The sequence below is a fragment of the Coenobita brevimanus genome, chromosome 8, assembly GCF_032717465.1.
Source record: "Coenobita brevimanus isolate Jiangsu-jjx chromosome 8, ASM3271746v2, whole genome shotgun sequence".
Lineage (NCBI taxonomy): Eukaryota > Metazoa > Arthropoda > Malacostraca > Decapoda > Coenobitidae > Coenobita > Coenobita brevimanus.
The window spans coordinates 20,361,546-20,386,959 of record NC_136961.1 but is presented as its reverse complement, the minus strand read 5'-3'; the positions used below and the strand labels follow the sequence as shown (position 1 = coordinate 20,386,959).

The window sequence follows — 25,414 nt, the reverse complement described above, 5'->3', positions numbered from 1 at the left end:
TAACCCTTTCCATCTTCATTGTCTGTACAGAACAGTCAAGCCAAAAACAGGAACAGCTACACAATGGCATGACGACTGCAGCATACAACTCTCCCATTGCTGCACCAACCCCTCCTTTCTCAATACCTTCAACCTCCACTGACAGTTCCCAGGTGCGTGTGAGTTTCCCTGCAGCTTCGACACACCTGCTCGCATATTTACGGGGTTCAAGAAAAGGACGCGACTTTTGTGGGTAACTGTACAGTACCTCTCCCTGGCTGTCTGACAATTTTAATTTCAGGAGGTGGCGTACCTCCTTCACATTTTGTAGTAATTAATTTTTTCCCCCAAACTTTATCTTTTGATATGTAATTTATTCTTCCAAGCGGATATTGATTTACAGTCTAGTACGGAGACTTTAAATGCTTCTTGGTGCCATTTAACCGAGTTGTTGCAATTTCCACTGATTGTTTTATAATTTGATTCATTTCATATGCATTAATCATAACTATCCTTATGTGCATCCAGTTTCGATACATGAGATCAGCGATGTTATGTTGCATTTTAAACACATCTACTTGCACTTTATCTTCTTGCTTGACGTTTGCTTCCATTAAGCCTATTTATAGAACGTTGATGCTTCCAGCTACCTATTCCCCATTTACTTTAATCTCATATCTTTTAAATCAATGATTTCCTCTGCAGCAGGATGAATTTGAGGCATCATTTCTTTCATAACCTTATTTCTGTCTGTGGGTATTGTTTCGGCGAGGATACTCCACTAAGGACTTTTTACATTAATCCCAGATTCTGGGTCACCTTATTTTATTGGTTTTATGAAATATTTGCCTTTGCGCTACTGTCCATTCCAACTGGACATCTTTGTTAGCCACGTCCCCTTCCTCTTCGTCATCCGAGCTTGGTTGGCAACTATTAAACCGTTGGAAGCGACTTCGCGGCACTACCGCCACTTTCTATCCAACAGCTTTAGTGATAACATCACCAAAGCTTTTTCTCTGATGCAAAACTACTGACTCTGTGAGCTTGATCTATTTTCCTTAATATTCTACCTTCACGGCAGGGAACTCTAATGTGTGATTCATGTAGCCGGCAAGTTGGGGCCTCTACACGGGGGTTTAATATGCTCATTCTGAAGAAATTCAACTTTCATATGCCGGGGAGAGGGGCGAAGAGGATCTCAAGACCGAGAGTACTTTTTAAATAGGTGAAGTCTAAGGCTTTCCACCTCAGTAGCTCCTTGTCTCATTCTGTCCAGCCTTTCCACCCGCTGTCCCTCTTTCTTTGTTGTGTAATGGCATTAGTGACGACGCCTCTTATGGACATGTTGGTGGGATTTAAGGAACGCGAGAAAGAAAGCGTGGCTTATGATTTTTTTTTTTTTTAATTGGACCTGTGAAATTCGTTGTTTTAACACCAGTGAAACACACGTCCCCTTCGCTTGTACAATGAGCCAGGAAATAAAGGAAGTTACTGCATATAGCAGTCCTGTATATCCCTGCACTTTAAATTAAGCATGTCTTGAATTTGCATGTGAATTTCCCAAGCCCTCAGTCCATAGATTCTTGGATATGACACTGACAAAATTTATGTATATATATTAGTTTCAATGCAAATTATAGGATGTGTTTTCATCATTATTTTTGTATTCAGTAATAAAAGTTTTCTTCGATCACCCCTTGTACTTTTTATCTTATACTGTTGAATTAACACAAAAATTTTATTACTTTGTCCACAATACAGTATAATGTACACCCATGAGCAAAATTTTTTGACACTCTTCCTATACCAGTATTGTCTTGCCTCCACCTTTCTTTTGTTGAGTTTCTTTCCTTCTCATACTCTTCTGCTGATCGCTACATCCCATTATCACGTAAAAGTAGTTCTTGTAGTACTTTCCATTACCACAACCAGCAGATGGTGTCGGCGAACTTTTCGTCGTGGTTGTAGCTTTGAAATTCGTTGTAGAACATGACTAGCATATTTTGTACGGTGCGATCAAGCCATAAAGCAAATTCTTTAGATCAGACGTTGGCAAATCTGGCAATCAGATTAAGGACACAAATGTGTCTTTATTTTCTTTGTCTGTGATATATATTATACAGAATACAGAGATTCTGTTAATGACATTCCACTTCAGATACACCTACGTAAGACCTCCAGATCGGAAATGGGGTGATTTGCTGCAGAATGGCTCCTGGACTGGCATGATGCGTCTCATAGTCGAGGAGGTGAGATCCGCTATGTTTCTTATAAACACACACACACACACACACACACACACACACACACACACACACACACACACACTGGAAAATACTTAAGCTGCTTCTGTCCTCTCCATAGATGTTTGGAGTACTATTGGAAGCAGCAGACCGTATATGATATGGACGAATAGAAACCTGTATATCATCGGTGAGAAAGATGTAGGAGGAGGACATCCTACGTCTCCTCTCACGATTAATTCGTTTATGCTTTGCAATACCAGCGCAACCAAACAAAACTCGAGTGTCTCGGGATATTGCTCACCAACAGACATCTGCTTCAGTCCCTATTCATCCATCCCCTAAGGTTAATGTAAATGGAAAATAATGGGAAGGAAGGAGACACAGTGACTATGGATGGAGCAGCTAACTTTTAGCCAGCCTTTGTAGTGACCCTATACAAGCACTCCAGGATACCCTCGCAGAAGGAATTGTAATGGATACATCTACCGACCAACATTAGTACACCCTTTGACCAATATGGTACCTTACTTTGTATGTCAATATCTCCACAACCTTTTGACTCATTTTTTTTTTATTTATGTGTCCGACTCTGGGCATAGGCTTCACAGCCTGCTATCAAGGCCCAGCAGTCCTCCTACATACGATACACCTCTGCATGTCACCACTTCGGCGCTAACACCCACCGTCCATATTGAATACATGCTAGGGCTGTCTCATACAGGACTGATGTATTGGTATTAGCGGGGGTATTTTTACGACATGTCGGCGGGTCTTCTGGTAGATCAGTAAAGCCTGATTTTAATGAAATTCAAATCCTTAAACTGTTCCCTGCTTCAGCGGAGATTTGAACCTGGGTCCGTTAGAACGGCAGGCCACCTCTCTACCGATTGAGCCACGCCTGGAACCATACTTTGTATGTCAATATCTCCATAGACTTTTAGCTTGTGACCTCCTTACTCTAGCACTGCACCAGCACCATATCCTGTCTTTATGTCTCTCTACCCCTGATACTAGCTTGCGCATTTCTCCATCCACTCAGATGAATCTTCCGAACTCGTACCACATCCAGTCATCATGCCACTGTCTTGCACAATGCTCCAGTTACCTCTTCCTTGTGCTCTCAACACCCACAAATAAATAAATAAATATAACAACCCATTCCAAACGTTAATATGTTGATGGACGCCCATATACACCTTTATTCAGTAGTCCACCAGAATGACTCTCCCTACTCCACCTTGGCAAATTCATCTGCTGGGAAGATTCAGTATAACCAGAATCCATGGCTTTCAGACAGACTATTACATGCCCTGGTACCCGCCACATCTCAGCCGCCGATACTGATGACCATACAACTGTTAGTATAGATGTTGTTGTGGCCCCATGATCAGCTGGATGCGAATCCAGTGGACTACAAAGGGTTATCCACTTCAGTCTGGTGCTTCCTGTTATCTTTTGCTGAGGTTGTGCAGAACGATTGTCTACGTAAAATATCGTATGTGTTAGTACTGATGCAGGAAAAACTGTTGGCCACATCGATGTCTATGTGGGTGTATTCGTGTCTCCTGGAGTGGCAGTTACGAAGGAATAAACGTCTGGTTGGGAATAAAAAAAGGATGCTGTCTGTCTGAAGTTATTAGATGATTGTAGTGGCTACGCATTATGTTTGTGGAGGAGGAAAGATGTTGTTGGGACATTCTGTAGTGTTGGGGAGTTGTTTGATTTTTATTATTATGGTGAAGAGGTGATGGAACACAGAACGTGTTTGTGTTGAATCACCTTCGCTGAAGCAACGAACTGTGTTCAGACGTAAGAGCGACAGTTATTCTGTACGTTCCACTGGAAGCCACACACGGTATTTTCCGTGAAATTGTGCTCAGTGTCGTCTAGAAAGTGCCGCAGATAAACTATCCATTATTTTCTAGTCAACATCCTTTCCTCTCTGGTCTATCACTTTACAGCTGACACTGTATTCATCTCATGTTATATGTGTATGATTTTAAGTACCACAGTATTGCTTTTACCAGCGGTTGTTCTAGTGTTTGCAGAGCCAGCATGTTTTTCTCTCAGTCTTAACACACTGTTATGCATCAGACTCTAATTTTTATGGGGAAGGAGGTCTTCAAGTGTCTTCTGCCTAAAATAATGTTTAGTTCCCATCTGAAGCAAAGAGTAGTGTGATGAATTGAATTTTCTTAAGACATACATAACGAGCTTTCTCACTACCAACCGAAATCTCAAATGCAAATATCTCCCCTCCCCACCAAGTCCGAGCAAACTGAATATGCAGTGTTGATGAAGGGTATTAGTAACAGACTTGTGACATCAAATCGCGTCGCATAATGAATGCTGAGGCTTATGGAACCGACCGTCACCCCTGTACGTAAAATTAGACAAAATAATATTATTGCTGTAAAATAATAATGATGATGATAATAATAATAATAATAATAATAATAATAATAATAATGGTAATAATAATAATAATAATGATAATAATAATAATAATAATAATAATAATATTTGTAATAATAATAATAATAATAATTATTATTATTATTATCAGTATTAGTATTAATATTGTTATTATTATTTTATTATTATTATTAATATAATAACAATAAAAATAATAATAACAATAATAATAATAATAATAATATTATTATTATTATTATTATTATTATTAATGATATTGATAATACCTAGAAGACTGTCAAATTGTCCACTGGTATTTTTCATTAAAAAACAAACAAACAAACAAAAATCCACAGTCATTGCCAAATAGAATCCGATCTATGTAGGGTCCATGAGGTCAAGGTCACTAATCTTGTGCACGTCACCTTAGGTCTTCACATTTTACAAACGCACAGTTTGGTGGCTGCAGATTTAATCCTTCAAGGAAAATTAGGAGACATCTGGAATAATCGGAGAAGTCCCAACTTATTACCATAGGCGACCTCAGATAATAATCAACTTATTGGAACCGTACTCCTTGCCTCAATGCGTCCGACATATAGCTGCTTCGTTGTAAAAATTCAACTTACTAGCTTAAGCAGTTCTCGAGATAGCATGTCTTACTCACTTTTCTGTATTCCACATAATATCCAGGATCCGGTTGACAGACTGAAGCCGCATTTGGCCCAAGGAAGTGGACAACTGTCCGAAAAATTGACCAAATTTGAAGGTTCTAGGCAAAATAGCCATTAAATTTAAATGTCGCAATAAAAAAAAAGTAAGAATAATATTAACATTGACAAGAACAAGAAAATATCCCACAGGGATCTGTGAAGTTTTAATAGTAACAAGAAGATTGTAAATTTATACAAGGAGTATTTTGACTAGAAACAAAAAAAAATCCCATGCCCACTGCCGACTAGAAGCCGAGATATAAAGGGAGCTTGAGATTAAGGTTATGAATCTTGTGCAAGTCACCTTTTGTCGTCAAGGTCTATAAGTCCAACAAGTTTGGTGGCTCTACCCTTATTCTTTCATGGAAAATCAGTTGACCACTGGAATATCTACAAAAGTCGCATTTCTTTTTTTTTTCACAGGCGATCTTGGAGCATATTCCATCAATTTAGATCATACTCCTTCCAGACCTGTAGCCGTCTTAAGGCTATATTGCAGTAAAGTTTCAGCTCTCTACCTTAAGCAGATCCTGAGAAATCTTGAACACAGTTAAGTGTTGTTACAGCCTTGTCCCACACTGCCACAGGCTATAACAGCAGTAGGTCAGTAGAGGAAGGATGTCGCCCAGTGAATCGTTCCTCGAAGGGTCAGCCTTTCAATGCAGACAAGATCAACTTAGAGGTCATAACAACACAAGCTTCTCAGGTTCATAGTCTTTATTTTCTAAGTAATTACACTGCCTGCTTAACTAATTTCACAAGTGCCAGAGCTACACTAACTTCACAAGGGCACAAGTAAACTGACTCCATTATTCTCTCCCCCATCCTTTAAAACCCTCCTTGCTACTCGAACGTTCAAGGTACTCATAGCGGCAACAGTTCCAAGTTGGAGACATCCAGTTTTCTCACATTATGTAACGCTCTAAATGCGGACAAAGGACAAAGGACATTCTAAGGGTGGGGACGTGGAATGTGAGAGGAGTGAATGATAAAGTGAAAGAGAGAGAGAGATTGTTCAGGTGCTTGAGGTGTAAGAGTGGTTGTATGTGGATTGACTGAAACTAAAAGGTAAGGTGAAAGGGTGAAAGAATGGGAACACGATTTAGGAATATGTGCGGGAGTGAGAATGAGAGGGCAAGAGAGGGAGTATGTCTGTTGATAAAAGAAATGGAAGGAGAATATGATAGAGTATGGAACAGTGGGTGCAAGGATTGTATGGGTACGGATGAAAGTAGATATACAAGCTTGGGCGACTGTATGTGCGTATGCGCCGAAAGAGGACCGAGTGGCAAGAGTGAAAGATGAGTTTTGAGCAAGTGTAGAAGCATGTATGGACAAGTGTGAGAGGAGTGAGAGAGTGTTTTTGATCGGTAACATGAATGACAAAGTTGGGAATGTACGAGTGGATGGAGTGGTTGGTCAGTGGGGTGTGCCAGCTGAAGTAGATGGGAATGGTAGTGCTTTGTTGGACTCCTGTGTTGGTAAGGGGTTGGCAATAGCCAACACCTTCTTTCGGCATAAGATGATCCACAGGTATACATGGAGAGTTATGAAGAGGATGGACGGTGAACTTGTTGAAAGAAAGGCAATGATAGATTACATGTGTCTGGATGTGCGAATGAGAGGACAAGTGGTGGATGCAAGAGTGTGGACAGGGTGGGGGAATGGAATCTCGGACAATCACTTAGTGATCGCCAAGGTAAGGCTGCAAAGAAAATGGTTGAAGAGACGAAGGGAAAGACAGGAGGAAACAGCTCCTGTGAGAAGAGTGGAGAAGTTGCAGGATAGTGAGAAAATGGTAGAGTATAAGAGTGTAGGGGAAGAAAGATTGGGAAGGTCTGAGTTAAAGCAGATGGATGGGGTTGAAGGTGTATGTAAGATATTCACCGAATAGATAGGTGCAGCGTGTGAGGTAGTTTGTGGGGTGAGGGGGAGATGAAGGGGTGTGCGAGGGACAGCATGGTGGAATGATGATGTGAAACGAGCTGTGGAACAAAAGAAGAAGGCATATAGTGAATGGCTAGCGAGTAGAGGTAGGGGAGAAGATGAAAGAGAGAAGAGAGAGGTATATGTGAGCAGGAGAAGGGAGGTGAAGAGACTGGTGAAGGAAAGTAAGAAGAAAGTGGATGAAGAGTTTAGGAGGAATCTGAGTGTACAATGGAGGGAGAGTAAACAATTGTCTTGGAAGGACGTAAAGAAAGTAAGACAGTATGAAAGGGGAAGTAGTAGGGAAGTGAAAGATGGGATTGATAGATTGTTGTTGGAGAAGAAAGAGAAATTGAGGACATGAAAGGATCAGTTTGAGGATTTGTTGTATGTAGGGAGTGAGAGCAGTGCGGGTATAAGTGGTTGGGGAATGGCTGAGAGAAGAAGAGATGAAAGGAGGGAGGAAGAGATCAGTAGGGTGGAAGTGGTGGAGGCAATGAAGATCAAGATGGGAAAGGCCCCAGGAATTGATGGAGTGTGTGGTGAAATGCTGAAGTATGGGGCTGAGATTGCTGTGGAGTGAATATGGAAGTCGTGTAGATTGGCTTGGGAAGAGGGAAGGGTTCCGGAGGACTGGAAATCAGGTATAATTGCCTTTATACAAAGGAAAAAGGGAGAGAGAAGTATGTGGTAACCATAGGAGTATTTGCCTTCTTAGTGTGACTGGAAAAATATATGGTAGAATACTCATTGATAGGGATAGGCACATAACGGAGGAGTTAGTTGGAGAAGAACATGGGGGATTTAGGAAGGGAAAAAGGTGTGTAGATCAAATATTTGTTCTAAGATGTTTAGTGGAGAAAGAGAAAGAAAGTGTATGCTGCCTTCATGGACTTGGAGAAAGCTTATGACAGAATAGATAGGCAAGGTATGTGGAAGGTATTAAGAATATATGGAGTGGAGGGGAAATTGTTGAGTGCTGTGAAGAATATGTACGAAGGAGCTTGGGCTACGGTGCGAGTGGATGGTGAGATGAGTGAGTTCTTTGATCTAAATGTGGAACTGAAACAGGGGCGTGTGATGTCGCCATGGCTGCTAATTATATACATGGATGGGGTTGTACAGGAGGCGCGAGGTAGGACAGTGGATGTGGGAATGGCTCTAATGAATGAGGGTGAGATGTGGAAGATATCGGTGATGCTGTTTGGTGATGATACAGTATTGTTGAGTGAAGGTGAATGGGAGTTGCAAGGTTTAGTGAATGAATTTGGGACAGTGTGTAGGAAGAGAAATCTGAAAGTGAATGTAAACAAGAGTAAAGTTATGGTGTTTGAGAGGAATGAAGTCACAGAGTGTGCAGTGAGGTTGGATGGTGAGGATATGGAGAATGTGAGTGCATTCAAATACTTGTGTAGTGTGATGAGTAAGGATGGAACTTTGGGGGATGAAGTACGTGAAAGGGTACAGCAGGGAAGGAAGGTTTTTGGTTCACTGAAAGCAGTGATGAGAAATAGGGAGGTGAGTATGGAAGTTAAGAAGAGTATGGAAGTCATTGCATGATAGTATTGTGATTCCTATCCTGACGTATGGAAGCGAGGCATGGACCTTGCTAGAGGGGAACAAGTCAAGAGTGAGAGCTGTAAAAGTGTCCTAGAACAAGTGTAATACAGACAAATTTCTCACAGCAAATACTAATTGTCAAACTCAGGGATGGCCCAAGGAGATTTTAATTGGGGAAACAGGTAACCTTAATTTTGACAAACTCGCCGCATATTTGACCAACTTGCCCTTCATTTGACCAACTCGTCCCTTATTTAACCAATTCAAACATATTTGACCAACAGATTAGATATAGTAGTTCTGCGATTTTAAGAGTAAGAAAGAGCCCTAGGATGATCTTATATAAATATATATATATATATATATATATATATATATATATATATATATATATATATATATATATATATATATATATATATATATAGCCCCCCCTGTAGCGGGGGGAACACAATCTGGCCGCACTATGGGGTGGTACTACTACTCTGCGGCCAGGTTGTGTTAGGAAGAATACTGTCACCGTATTCCCTGCGTGTCGTAAAAGGCGACTAAAAGGGGCGGGGTGAGGGGACTAGGGACCCCCTCCTCTGTTTTTTAGTTCCTAAAAAGAGACAGGCCAGAGAAAGGGTTGGGGGATGGAGTTATCCCCGTACCATGAAGATTGGGTTTATGAATGTGCGTGGATGTAGTATAATTGAGGCTAAAAGGGAGGAGATTGGGAGAATGTTTGTGAGAAGAAAGTTGGATGTGTTAGCTTTGAGTGAAACGAAGATGAAAGGGAAGGGTGACTCTATGTTTGGAAGTGTGAATGGAAGATTGTCAGGTGTTGATAGAGGAAGGGCAAGAGAAGGTGTGGCCTTGTTAGTGAGTCCGGAAGTACAGCAGTGTGTGATTGAATGGAAGGAGGTGTCATCGAGACTGATGTGGGTGAAAGCGAAATTTGAACGTGAGTTGTGGGTGATTGTGAGTGCATATGGGCCTGGTAGTGAAAGGGATGAAGAAGAGAGGGAGTCATTCTGGAATGATGTTGATGAGTGTCTGCAGAGTTTTGGGACGAATGTGAATGTGGTAATGATGGGAGATCTGAATGCTAGAGTGGGAAATGTAGCAGTTGAAGGTGTAGTTGGTATGCATGGTGTGCCTGGAAGAAATGAAAATGGGGAACGAATGATAGCGATGTGTGTTGAGCGAGAGATGGTGATTGGAAATACTTTGTTTGAGAAGAAAGATATCTATAAGTATACATGGGTGAGACAGGAGGGTGGAAGGGTTGTTGATAGAGCTTTGATGGACTATGTGGTTGTGTCTAGGAATGTAATAGGAAGATTGTTGAATGTGAGAGTTCTGAGAGGGGAGGGTGGAGGTATGTCTGACCACTACCTAGTGGAGGGAAAGTTAAGAGTAGGTAAGAGATGGGTGAAAAGCTAGGAGGGTTAGGTGTGGCAGGGAGGTTTTGAAAGTGAGTGAGCTGGATATAAGAGAGAAAAAGATAGAGTATCAGGAGAAATTGAAAGATGAGTGGAACACAGTGAAAGATCAGGAAAATGGCAGTGTGGAGGAGGAATGGCAGTTGTTTAAGAGTGTTGTGGTGGGGCATGCAGAAGAGGTGTGTGGTGTGAGACGTGTGGGTGGTGGTGTAAGAAAAGGAAGTGAATGGTGGTGCGAGGAAGTAAGTATGGCTGTGGCTGAGAAGAGACGTGCATATGAAGGATGAGTTGTCATATGAAAGGTATAAGGAAAAGAGGAATAGGGCGAGAAGGGCTGTGCGTGATGCTAAAGTGGCAGCAGATGAGAGGTGGGGTAGGCGGCTGACAGAGAATTTTCAACAGAATAAGAAAATGTTTTGGAAGGGGGTGAAAAGGGTGCGAAAGGGAGAGTCTGGGAAGGAAGAACGAGTAAAAGCAGAGGATGGAAGGATGTTAATTGAGAGGGATGCAGTAGGGAAGAGGTGGGCAGAGTATTTTGAAAGATTGTTAAATGTAGAGGAGGAAAGGGTGGCTGAGATTGTGGTGGATGGAAGGGTGCAAGGAATAAATGTGTTGGGAGAGTTGAATGATTCTTTGATCACGAAGGAGGAAGTGGAGAAGGCAGTAAAGGAGATGAAAACAGGGAAAGCAGCTGGTATGGATGGGTGTGCTGTGGAATGCCTGAAGGGTGGTGGAGTGACTATTGTTGACTGGTTAGTAAGATTGTTGAATGTGTACTTTGTGAAAGGTATGGTGCCAATTGACTGGGCAAGTGCTTATGTGGTCCCGTTATATAAAGGCAAGGGTGATAAGTATGAATGTACTAGCTTCAGGGGTATAAGTCTGTTGAGTGTTGTAGGTAAGGTGTATGGTAGAGTGTTAATTATGAGAGTTAGAGAGGGTACAGAGGGAGTGATTGGTGATGAGCAGTGTGGCTTTAGGAGAGGGAGGGGATGCGTGGATCAGGTGTTTGCTGTGAGACAAGTGTGTGAAAAGTATTTAGCGAAAGGCAAGGATGTGTTTTGGGCATTTATGCATTTAGAGAAAGAGTTTGATAGAATTGATAGGGAGGCTATGTGGACTGTTTTAAGATTGTATGGACTTCATGGTAGGTTATTAAAAGGGGTGAAAAGTTTTTGTGAAAATAGTAGAGCGTGTGTAAGAGTGGGATATGCTGTGAGTGATTGGTTTCCTGTGAGAGTGGGGCTGTGACAGGGATGTGTGATGTCGCCTTGGTTGTTTAATATTTACATGGATGGTGTTGTAAGGGAGGTGAATGCAAGAGTTTTAGGTGGAGGTCTGAGTCTGGTGAATGTTGATGGTGGAGAGTGGAATCTGAAGCAGCTGCTGTTTGCAGATGATACTGACACTGGTGGCTGATTCAGAGGAGAGATTGAGACAGTTGGTAGAGGAGTTTGGAAGGGTGTGTGAAAGGAGAAAATTGAAAGTAAATGAGAATAAGAGTAAAGTGATGAAGTGTACGAGGTTGGTAGATGGTAGGGGGATGAATATAGTTTTGAATGGCAAGTTGCTTGAGGAGGTAGAGTGTTTTAAATATCTAGGGTCACATGTTGCTGTGGATGGAAGAATAGATGCACAAGTGAAGTTTAGAATAAATGAAGTAGGAAAGGTGCTGGGAGGAATGTAAAAAGTGTTTAGATGTCGTTCGCTTAGAATGGATGTAAAGAGAAGGCTGTATGAGGGTGTTGTGGTACCGACTGCGTTATATGGGGCTGAAACATGGAATATAGGATTAGCAGAGAGGAAAAGTTTGAATGTAATGGAGATGAGGTGTCTGAGGAGTATGTGTGGAGTGACGCGTATGGATCGAGTGCGAAATGATGAAGTGAGAAGGAGAACTGGAGTTGTTTGGGAGATGGTTGGTAGAGTTGAGCAGAGGGTGTTGCGATGGTTTGGGCATATGGAGAGAATGGATAATGAGCGATTGGTGAAAAAGATAACTAGATCTGATGTGAAAGGTGTAAGGCTGAGAGGAAGACCACAAATAGGATGGATGGACAGTGTGAAGAAAGCACTGGATGCGAAAGGAATGTCTGTTGAGCAAGAAAGAGTGGCTGTGCGTGACAGAAATAAATGGAGAGAAATTGTGGATGAATAAGTGATGAAGCAGCCCTAAGGGGATATTCTCCTGCATTTGGTCTGATCAGCTAGTCAGGTCAGGTGCGGGTAAGGGGATGGGTCTGTTATGATGTGGCAGGGGTAAACCAGTTCTGCTGTCGGGCCCTGCTGCTGATGTCACTGATTGCATTGCGCAGTTGACCCTTGTGCAGTGTGGTGCGGTAAGGATCTGTCCCTTCTCCCCTTTGGGGCTAAGATGCGAAGGAATGTGTTTGAATGGATGAGTAAATGGGGAGTGTGTCGTCCTGTCTCGGCTACCTCCCTTTCCTTGGGGGAAGCAGCCTAGTTATATATATATATATATATATATATATATATATATATATATATATATATATACAGTATATAGCCTATATATATATATATATATATATATATATATACACAGTATATAGCCTATATATATATAAATATATATATATATATACCTAGGCTGCTTCCCCCAAGGAAAGGGAGGTAGCCGAGACAGGACGACACACTCTCCATTTACTCATCCATTCAAAGACATTCATTCACATCTTACCCCAAAGGGGAGAACGGACAGATCCTCACCGCACCACACTGCACAAGGGTCAACTGCGCAATGCAATCAGTGACATCCGCAGCAGGGCCCGACAACAGAACTGGTTTACCCCTGCCACATCATAACAGACCCATCCCCTTACCCGCACCTGACCTGACTAGCTGATCAGACCAAATGCAGGAGAATATCCCCTCAGGGCTGCGTCATCACTTATTTATTCACAATTTCTCTCCATTTATTTCTGTCACGCACAGCCACTCTTCCTTACTCAACAGACATCCCTCTCGCATCCAGCGCTCTCTTCACACTGTCCATCCATCCTATTCGTGGTCTTCCTCTCAGCCTTACACCTCTCACATCAGATCTAGTTATCTTTTTCACCAATCGCTCATTATCCATTCTCTCCATATGCCCAAACCATCGCAACATCCTCTTCTCAACTCTACCAGCCATCTCCCGAACAACTCCAGTTCTCCTTCGCACTTCATCATTTCGCACCCGATCCATACGCGTCACTCCAAACATACTCCTCAGACACCTCATCTCCATTACATTCAAACTTTTCCTCTCTGCTACACCCATATTCCATGTTTCAGCCCCATATAATGCAGTCGGTACCTCAACACCCTCATGCAGCCTTCTCATTACATCCATTCTAAGCGAACGACATTTAAACACTTTTTTCATTCCTCCCAGCACCTTTCCTACTTCATATATTCTAAACTTCACTTCTGCATCTATTCTTCCATCCACAGCAACATGTGACCCTAGATATTTAAAACAATCTACCTCCTCAAGCAACTCACCATTCAAAACTATATTCATCCCCCTACCAACTATCAACCTCGTACACTTCATCACTTTACTCTTATTCTCATTTACTTTCAAATTCCTCCTTTCACACACCCTTCCAAACTCCTCTACCAACTGTCTCAATCTCTCCTCTGAATCAGTCACCAGTGCAGTATCATCTGCAAACAGCAGCTGCTTCAGATTCCACTCTCCACCATCAACATTTACCAGACTCAGACCACCTAAAACTCTTGCATTCACCTCCCTTACAACACCATCCATGTAAATATTAAACAACCAAGGCGACATCACACATCCCTGTCGCAGCCCCACTCTCACGGGAAACCAATCACTCACAGCATATCCCTCTCTTACACATGCTCTACTATTTACATAAAAACTTTTCACCCCTTTTAGTAACCTACCATCAAGTCCATACAATCTTAAAACAGTCCACAAAGCCTCCCTATCAATTCTATCATACACTTTCTCTAAATCCAAAAATGCCCAAAACACATCCTTGCCTTTCGCTAAATACTTTTCACAGCAAACACCTGATCAACGCATCCCCTCCCTCTCCTAAAGCCACACTGCTGATCACTAATCACTCCCTCTGTACCCTCTCTAACTCTCATAATTAACACTCTACCATACACCTTACCTACAACACTCAACGGACTTATACCCCTAAAGCTAGTACATTCATACTTATCACCCTTGCCTTTATACAACGGGACCACACAAGCACTTCCCAGTCAATTGGCACCATACCTTTCTCAAAGCACACATTCAACAATCTTACTAACCAGTCAACAAGAGTCACTCCACCACCCTTCAGGTATTCCACAGCACACCCATCCATACCTGCAGCTTTCCCTGTTTTCATCTCCTTTACTGCCTTCTCCACTTCCTCCTTCGTGATCAAAGAATCATTCAACTCTCCCAACACATTTATTACTTGCACCCTTCCATCCGCCACAATCTCAGCCACCCTTTCCTCCTCTACATTTAACAATCTTTCAAAATACTCTGCCCATCTCTTCCTTACTGCATCCATCTCAATATATATATATATATATATATATATATATATATATATATATATATATATATGTATATCTTTCTATCTATCTGTCTATCTACCCATATATATATAAATATATATATATATATATATATATATATATATATATATATATATTCACGCACTGTAAATGCACCCTGATGATTTAACTGTGATTATTCATTGGAGTTCACAATATACTCTGCTCTATTTGCTGAAAAAGCACCATTTTTTTTTTTTTTTTATACCAACTGTGTTAAAGTTTGGCCAACTCTGAGCCATGAATTAGGGGGCAACTCCCTCCTCCCCCCCCCCCAGTCGGGCTATCCCTGCTTGTACTTGAAGCCACATGAACTTGGACGCCAGCCTGGTTTATCGTTGACAAGAATATAGGCACAATGTAAATTATTTTGTAGTCTGATTAAACTAATTCACCCAGTCATGACATACGGAGTTATTTATGACCAGACCAGTAGCAGGAGTGCATACAAAATTGCCCCTAACCCCAACCCTCCCCCCACACCCTATGCCACCGTTCTATGGTTCTATGGTCTAGATCAAGGCACCTTGATTAGTATGGTATTTGATTTTGGCTCAGAGTATTTTCCTGACAGGACGGAAACTTGGGTATTTTGTCCTCTCTCTCTCTCTCTCTCTCTCTCTCTCTCTCTATATATATATATATATATATATATATATATATATATATATATATTAGAGAGAGAGAGATCTTACGTAATAAAAGATAAATCTTTGTGCTCGCGGTGACCTCTCCATTATATATATATATATATATATATATATATATATATATATATATATATATATAAAGTCTCCACTCTCCATTTCTGGCCAACTCAGTAATTTCTTGACCAACTCAGAAACAAACATTGGGGGGTGACTCCCCCCCACCCGTTGGCCATCCCTGGTTGAGCTATAAAGGCACCTTGAGATGAAAGCCACTTACCTTGTGCAAGTCACCTTAGGTCTTCACAGTCAATAAGTTCACCGAGTTTAGTGTGTACCCCCTCCACAATATGTCTACCCCCGATGTATATATGTCCCACCCCCCAATGCATACATGCCCCCACTAAACTTGCTAGGTCAGCACGCTTTCCCAGGACCTGAAGCCTGGGCAGACGACGTTATTGCATCAGTTCTTAGCAGGCAGCCAAGACGGGCAGACTATTTTACTGTGAGCTTGTAATAAACTCCTTATCTAACTCTTTGTACATGGAGTTTCTATCACCAAAGTATTGCAAGTTACATTTGGTAGCAGCGGTGTTTCGAACCATCAGATTCTGACTGCCTCCACCGATTTTTAGTGACATCACAAGATAAACGACGTCTCGCATCTCCCAGCCTCGCACCTCCTCAGTGCCTCTAGTGGTGTAATCCCTGGCTGTGCTTTCCGAGTGTACAATTTTTCTCACCAGTGCTCACCTCTCAAACAACCCCACCCACACGCCTTGTTCCTGACCGCAAGTGTCACCGTCGCCGACCTACGCACCTGTTGCACCTGTTCCCAGCACCTGTTCCGAACTCATCCTAACTCCTGCCCCCACGGTGCCACTTATCACTGTCTGCCCACTGCCTGCCCACCACCATTCTCTGCATTTGCAACTCAACAGCTCTACACCTGCCTTGAACCAACATCTGCCCTCACAACCCACCACCGGCCTCCGCCACCGCCGCATCTGGTCTGCATTACGGAGCCTCCTAAGACCGCCACTCCCTGCCGGTGATTCATCGCGGCGTCTCTTCTCCTCTCCGCTCAGCTGTCTCTCCACCGCCGCCCGGCCTCACCCTGCCCAGCCCCGCCCTGCCCCGCCCCGCCCCGCCCCGCCGCAGCCCAGCTACGCCCAGCCACCCCTGCACGTCATACATATCGACACTCCCATCTCTCCTGTGTAACTATAGTGTCTCTTTCCTTTCTATAGAGATTATCCTCGATTTTCTCTACAGATTGGATATTGTAAATATTCCATCTCATTTCCATTACCCAGTTTTCATCTTCACCTACATTATTTATAATCCATCTCATCCTTCACCTTTTATTTAAACCATCCATACCCACACCTTCATTCATTTTCACACCTACTCGTGTACTCCATTCTCTCATTGTTATATTATACATTTCCACCTACGTATCCATTTTCATCCATTCATCTTCCATTGCCGCATTAAATGCCATACTTTCCACGTCAACCGCTTACCACCAGCCCTCTCGACCCGGAAACATCACCTGCTCATACCCTGTCTGCCGACTCTACCACATTCACTCATTTACGAAGTGGCAAAGAGTACCACCGCCCTGTACCTGAGCCTCCCGTTTCACTTCCCACAGAATCACTTACTACCCATCCTACACTCGTAAATCCAGATACCTCCTCCTCTACTCCTGCCTCTACACTCCCTTCTTCTTCCTCTACTCCTTCCCCTGTCGTTCCCTCTCCTGCCTCCCTTCATACCCCGTCTTGCTTGCCACTTCCAGCCATGGCCAACCCTCCACAGTCTATCTATCTCGACGATGCCAATCGTCCCAAATTTACCGGCCAGGACCCAACTTGGTCTGTCTATGATTTCCTCAGAGAAGTCGAAACAGAAATACACAATAGACAAATAACCGATGAATCGCTCAAAGTAGCCTACCTCCTAGGTCGCTTGCACCACGGCAAATCGGACATTGGATCCGCGATCCGTGCAGGACATTTCGATAGCATTCGTACCTTTGCTGATTTTCGTACAGAACTCATCAGCCTTTGTTGCCAGCATTCAAATACCACGTCTCTCATGGGATTCATTAATCTCCTAAACCACCTAGATGAGGACTTGCGAGTCCCAGCGCAATATGCCAAGCTCCGCGAAGCTGCCGCCGCCATGAAAGCAACTAGTAGCGAGATGCTCCAATTACTGGTAGGCACGAAATGGTTAGAAGACAAGAATGGCGTTCCAATGCTTTCACTCACTAACTTTGCTGACTTAATTGGTTACCTGAGATTCCTTCACTGGCTTACTCCTAAACAGCGAGAGCTAGCCTTGGAAGTCGGTTTCAGTCCAGGAGATAAAATTATTCAAGTCACTAAAGCCATTCATGAAAGAACAGATTCGAACTACACGCGTCAGGGCACCACCCAACCCTTGGCCTCCTCAGTCTGTCACACCTCCACTACCCCAGACCAATCTCACTACCGTCCCACCGCACGCGGCAGGCCTGCCACACATTGTTCTCCTACCGCAGGTCGTGATCAATCTAGCGTCCGACGAAACAGACAATCTTCGATTCTTTGCTGGCACTGTGATCATCCTGGACATTGAGCATCCAGTTGCGACCGTACATACAGACGTCCTCACTCCCACACCAGACAGCGTACGCCTTCCCGCTCACGTCGTCCACACTGCAAATACCACAAATCAAGCACGACTCACACCACTGAGGAATGTCGTTACCTCAACCGCCAACAGTCGGGGGAAGCACTGCATCCGTATCGAACCAATATCACGTAGAACCAGACACCCAACTCCCCATCCGCCATGTAGGTCCCATAACATCCTCGGGTTTAGTCATTCTCGGATGCAGTCATGACATACCAACGTCATTCTTCTTGGACACAGGATCTATAGTAAATCTCATCTCCGAAAATTCCTTACAAATTATTCATCGACATCACAACCACGTCAGTTTCCTAGAACCACCAGACATTCGTCTATGTGGTGTTAACGGCTCAGAGTTTAAGGTTAAGGGAAGAGTCACCCTTGAAGTCAAACTACACGGAGATTTGCCCCCTATCCCCATTGAATTTCATGTCACTAATGACTTGCAGTATCCCGCAGATGCCCTTATTGGTTTCTCCACCATGGCATAACACTCCATTGCATTATTACCTGCTTGTGGTAGTATAGCCATTTCTGGATTCCCAGTTTACACTATGGAATGTCCCCGTCCTGTTCTTAGGATCAAATCAGTCCTTCAGTTACTTCTGTCCCTATCACTACCAAAAAGTCCAACCCAGCCCAAACCACCAATATCATCATCTGAGAATACAGAGATCATTCCTTTACTGACTGCGAGCAAGGACATAAATTCCTCAATGTCTCCTGATACATCATATCAGCCCTCGAACATGGCTCTTACCTCCTCTCCTGACAACACTATCGCTGACTCAGACATGTCTCAGTTACCTACCTCACACAGTCTGAATGATCTTCTCCAACACGCAGAGACGAAACGTGCAGTAACGAATACGTGCACAATTTTGTTACCGCATGAGTTCACCAAAGTCTCTGTTTGTGTTGCCAGTGCGAAAGAAGGAGTGGATGTACTAACACTACCTGAGACGTGTTGTGTGAATGGCCTGACTTATGAGTCAGCTTGGTGTACAGTCTTAGAGGACAGTTTATGCTACCTGTACTTGCTCAATGTCACAAATGCTCCACTAAAACTTAAAAGTGGTGTAAAGATTGGAGACTTCCTAGTATACCCAGTGGCCGTAAAGGTGTGCCAGGATTCCTCAATTCCTACTATTCAGACTGATGATAGTACGCCAATCGGTGTATGTACTATTAACTCTACGGGATCTGTGCCGACATATTCACCCGATATGCTCTCACATCTCACTTGCACAGATTTCCCAGAAAATACACCTCAACTCCTTGACCTTCTGACCTCGTACAGAAACGTGGTTGCCTTACCCGGTGAACCGATGGGTAGAACAGACCTTGTCAAACATACGATTGAACTACTATCAGGAACTCAGCCGATTTACATACCAGCGTATCGATTTCCTCACAGCCAGAGAAAGCAGACAGATCAAATGGTACAGAACATTTTAGACCAAGACATTATTGAACCCTCCGTCAGTCCATGGAATAGCCCACTTTTCTTAGTACCAAAGAAGGACGGCAACTTTAGACCAGTAGTCGACTATCGTAAGGTCAATTCTGTCACCGTTCCAGACCGTTTCCCGTTACCCGTCCTCACTGATTTGCTAGAATCCCTTGGTGAAAATAACGTAGTCTTTTCATCTTTAGACCTCCTCAGCGGGTACTGGCAGGTCGAAATGGAAGAATCCTCTCGCCCAGTTACAGCCTTTAGCACCCCTTCCGGACATTTTCAGTTTAAGAGACTCCCTTTTGGTCTGAGAAATGCTCCTTCCGTGTCCATGCGACTTATCCATTCAGTCTTCAGCGTATGATGGGACACACTCTTTTTGCTTACCTAGATGATATCATTGTTGTGAGTAAATCCATCCCTGATCATTTTACCAAACTCCAGGAAGTCTTTGAACGTCTCCAGCTCGCAGGCCTGAAAATCAGTCTCAGTAAATGTGACTTCCTGCGAAAGAAAATCAAATTCCTAGGCCATGTCGTAGATGCACAAGGCTTTCATACTAATGAGGATAAAACTAAGGCGATTATTAACTTCCCAGAACCTACCACTACCGAAGCTGTACGAAGTTTCCTGGGCCTCAGTGGCTATTATCGTCGATTCATACGGGATTATGCAAAGATCGCCGCTCCTCTGACCCACTTACTCAAGCAGAATGTGCCCTTTGTTTGGACTAACGACCAGTCACGGGCCTTCCAAAAGCTAAAGACAGCTCTCGTAAATGCCCCTGTTCTAGCGTTCCCTGATTTATACCACACCCTTCCTTCTCTGCACAGACGCCTCAGGCACTGGACTTGGTGCCGTTTTGACGCAACTCGATGAAGCATCAAGGAAGCGCATAATAGCGTATGCTAGTCGCACCCTTACAACCGCTGAACGTAACTACAGTGTCACAGATCTCGAAGCGCTAGTGGTAATCTGGTCCTTGAAACATTTCAGAGATATAGTCTATGGTTATCCAGTGCATATCCAAACAGACCACCTTCCACTATGTGATTTGTTCAAGAATCGCAACCTAACAGGTAGGCTAGCTAGATGGTCTGTCATCATCCAGGACTTTAATCCCACTTTTCAATATGTACCAGGCAAGTTGAATGTAGTCGCAGACGCACTCTCACGTCACGTAGCAGTGTAACACTACAGCCTGAAGTAACCGAAAACACTACACTAACGTCAGAAGTTGTTTGAAACTTTCAGCGCCAAGACCCCATGTGGTCCAAAGTCATTTACTTCCTAGAATCTGGCGATGCTTCGACCTTACCTACTCTGCCAGTATCACTAGATGAGTTCATGCTAGATGATGATCTCTTGTACAGGAAAACTCTGCTAACAGGCAAAGATATGCCCAATCGCGAAGTACGCCAACTTGTTGTCCCCACTGCCCTGATACCAAAGGTTCTTCATACTGTTCATAATACTCCTCAAGCTTCCCATCCAGGTAAAGACCGATGCTTGCGCCAAGCACGTCTCAAATACTATTGGCCAACCATGCGCCGCGATATCAATGCCCACTGTGACTCTTGCCTCTCCTGCCACCGCCACAAAGGATCAACCGGCTTACCAGCACCTCTCTTACAATACCCAATTCCATCACGACCATGGGAAACTGTCTCAATCGATCTCTTAAAACTACCTCTCACAGAATCTGGCGCTGAGTACTTGTTCGTAGCGGTCGACCACTTCTCCTGCTACTGTGTCCTCGTACCCCTCTCCGACAAGACCGCGAAGAGCGTTGCACGTGCCTTTGTAGATCACGTAATTTGCCTGTTCAGTACCCCTCATACCATTCTTACTGACAACGGTATGGAGTTCAACAATAGCCTTCTCGATGAGATCTGTCGCCGCTTTCATACCAGTAAGTGCAATGTCGTGCCTAACCATCCGGCTTCCAATGGCCTTGTAGAACGCCACAACCGAAAAATCTTACAGTGCCTCAGACATCTAGGCTCCCATAGTTCGTCCTGGGATGACTGGATTCCCCAAGTGGCATCCTCCATCAATAGCTCCATCAATGCATCCATCGCTGAATCTCCCTTCTTCATCCTCTTTGGTTTTGACAAGGACCTCCCATACTCTCTCTTATCCTCAAAGCCAGAACCCATCTACAACATGGATGATTATGTTCAACTAAAATTGGCCAACTTCCAGACAATCCACCAGTATGTCCAATCCACTTTGGCTTCCTCTCGGGAGGACATGCTGCAGCGCCAACATAAATCCGCCTCTCCTATCACCATCAATGTAGGCGATCTTGTCTTTGCTCATTCCCATACGCGTTCCTTTAAGTTGGATGACAAATTTACAGGGCCCCACCGCGTCCTCACTCAACAAGGCAACAAATTTCACCTCCAGGACCTGTCCACTAAGGACACCAGATGGGTCCACGTCGATGACTTAAAGCGAGCACCCCGTGGCCTCGTGTTGGAAGAGTCACTTACACAACCTCCTGCCCCCTCTTCCCCTCCACACATCCCTCAGTCTACCTTGTCTCCACCTACACCTCAGTCTCCTTTCTCTCCACCTCCACCTGCTCATTCATCAACCAATCAATATCGGTCCAAACTGCGCTCTGCCCATCAACCTCTTCACGACCTCCCCCATTAACTCTACCCTGATTTTCTAGGTACGATGTTAGCGATCTCCCTGCTGGCAGTGCTGACCCTCCTGGGGTCTGGGTCAGGTCAGGACGATGGTGGAGTACGTCCCGGGACCTTGGTCGGCTCAGGAGGCGAGGTCTCCTTGCGCTATGATCTTGCGCCCCTGGCCGACGTAGCCATTGCCCTACCTGCCTACGCGCACCAGCTCCACGGAATCAGGAACCATCTCACGGCCCTCATGGGGACACACAACCCGATTGAGTATCTCTATAACCTTTTGCTCCCACTCTCCTGGCAATTGCAATACATAAGTAACAGATTCACTGAACTCCATGACCCATTTTCCATTCCGACACCCGTTGGTCGTTCTCGTGTGAAATGAGGTCTTCGATTTTGGCGGTGAGATTCTGAGTGGCTTGTTTGGCGTTGCTACAGCCCGTGACATTTCTGGCTTCAAATCTGATCTTACTCATTTAGCTTCAGCCCTAGAATCACAATGCCGAGTCATTAAAATCCAACACACTATGTTACAGAAGCTCACAACCCAACTCAATGAAGTCACGTCCACTCTAAACAATTTCACCGATATCTTACAATGCCACCTTTCAGATCTCAACGTTATCTCTCAGTTCTTCTACCTCAGTCTCAACATGGATAATCTCCAACTGGCCTTTGACTCTCTCCTGTCTCAAGTCTCTACCTTGGTTCGTATCCTGGTCAATGCTATCAATGGCCGTGTCACTGATGACTTAGTACATGTGTCAGCTCTCCGTTCTGTCCTGGAATGGGCTCACTCCACCTTCGGTCTCTCCCCAGTCCTCCCCTACTCCTCCCTTGAACATTACTGTATTATCCTGTTCTCGAAGCCACTCTTCTCACCACATCCGTCGTCGTCCATATTCCTCTCCATTCTGCCATAACCTTTAACCTTTTCCATATTATTCCTTTTCCTTTCCGCCTCAACAACTCCTTGTTACAAGTATCTGTTCCTTCAGAATATTTCCTCCTCTCCCATGATCATCTTTCCGTTGCCTTCCTTTCTTCCACAGACCTCCAGCAATGTTCCTCCCTTCCTCCGACCTCTCGTCTCTGTGCTGCCCACCTTTTCGCTATCTTCCCTAGCGGTGCTACACCCTGTGAGTCTGCTTTAGTTCGCAACCATTCCATCTACTCGGCCTTTTCTTTTCTTCCAGCTCCTGACCTCCCGGTCCACCATGCTCACCTCACCCATGTCCAGTACTTCTTCTTTGCTGTTCCCATCTCTGTCACAATCATGTGTCCAGGTTCTTCGGTTCGATCCGTTCCCACTTGTGGTCTCTACAAAGCACCTGACTATTGTACCGTCTAATCAGAGTCCGTCATCACTTACGCCACTCGCTATCACCAAGCTGTCCGTAAACACTCCTATGACATCTTTCAACCAATCGACATGCCTTCAACCCTACCATCTGCCAACATTACCAACACCTCCCCTAACTTGTGCATGCTAACCTTCCTCAATGACAGTGATTTCATTATGGATCAATTTTCTCTGGCCTTCATGGGTTCATCCAACAGTTGTGTTTCCTCCTGTGGTTATCGCTTTCATAGGTTTTCTACTCATCCTATGTGCAGTGCATTGTTGTGTCAGAAAAATGGAACGTTGACTCCAGGAAATCAGTCGCTACAGGCATAGTACGTCCTACACACAACGTAGAAACTCCCCGTACTTAGTGCCCTCACATTCAGTGACTACCGATGCCATCTGACAATTAACCAAACTGTGAACAGAACTCTGCCTACTAGAAAATTATGGTATTTCTTTAATGCATTTCTGAGTGACAGTGTATCCTATGGAAAATACAAATAAAAAAAAAAAAACAATAGCTCTCTCATATCTACTCCTTGTTTATCACGTATCCAACTATTTTTGTGTAATTCCCATTATGTTTATGTATACCTTCGGCCCTTACTGGACTCGTACCTCTTAATCCTTGTGTATCTTATATGTATATATCCTTCTAATTCCCTCCCCTCAACATGGCCAAGTCTCCCCTACTGCCCCTGTATCATACGTATCCCTTGTACAAACCTCCCCGGTCCTGCCTTACTACTATAATCAAACCCCATTTAACTCCTGGTGTCAGGAGACACCATCTCAGCTACCCGGGGGAGTAGTGTACCCCCTTCACAATATGTCTACCCCTGATGTATATATGATGTATATATGTCCCCCCCCCAATGCATACATGCCCCCACTAAACTTGCTAGGTCAGCACGCTTTCCCAGGACTTGAAGCCTGGGCAGACGGCGTTATTGCATCAGTTCTTAGCAGGCAGCCAAGACGGGCAGACCATTTTACTGTGAGCTTGTAATAAACTCCTTATCTAGCTGTTTGTACATGGAGTTTCTATCACCAAAGTAATGCAAGTTACAAGTGGACATAGCATTAATCCTTCAAAGAATATTTTGTGGCGACCATAATATCCAAAAATTTTTCATTTTTTAACCCCAGACTACCTCAATGAATAATCAGTTAACTGAACGGAAACATACCCTTTTACACACTACATCAGTCATAACGCTATATTGTAGTAAAAATTCAGCTGCTCAGATTAACACCTTTGCGGTCTTTGGACATGGATCTGCATCCAACCTTAAAGTATGCAACCAGGTCTTTAAATGTAGATCAGCATCCAAACGAAGAAATACTCACCATAAACGAGGAATTAAGTCTAGCGTCCTGAAATTTGGTCTGATATTACCCTGATTGAATTTCTACTTTAATGATACTATTTTCATTCATGGGAATATTCGAAAGCGTAGCTATAAAATACTTTGAAAAGTGGTATAAGTATTCATACGTGTTCATTCAAATTATACATGTCAGAACTAATTAATTTGTGCACTATCACTTTCTATTTTCTTTAATCTTATTCTACAAAGTCTTAGCTTTCTAGCTGCATAATAACAAATCAGCACATCCAAATATTTTGGGGTGAAAAAATTATCATAATAAAAAAAAAGTGAGCGCACAAATTGGTATAAACATTCTAATGCGCTCCTTCAACTTATACTTGTCATAACTATTTTACTTTGTAATATCATTTTCTTTTATATCATTCTAC

The 25,414-nt window shown here is 43.5% G+C and overlaps 1 protein-coding gene across 1 annotated transcript in view; it reads left to right on the top strand.

Moving 5' to 3' along the window:
• Nucleotides 1-25,414, top strand: part of LOC145406962 (glutamate receptor ionotropic, delta-2-like) — a 106,880-nt gene that overhangs the window by 73,392 nt on the left and 8,074 nt on the right. Inside the window, exon 5 of the mRNA XM_080278014.1 lies at nt 2,138-2,228. Coding sequence (XP_080134140.1) covers nt 2,138-2,228 — 91 coding nt within the window. The remainder of the gene's footprint in view (nt 1-2,137; nt 2,229-25,414) is intronic.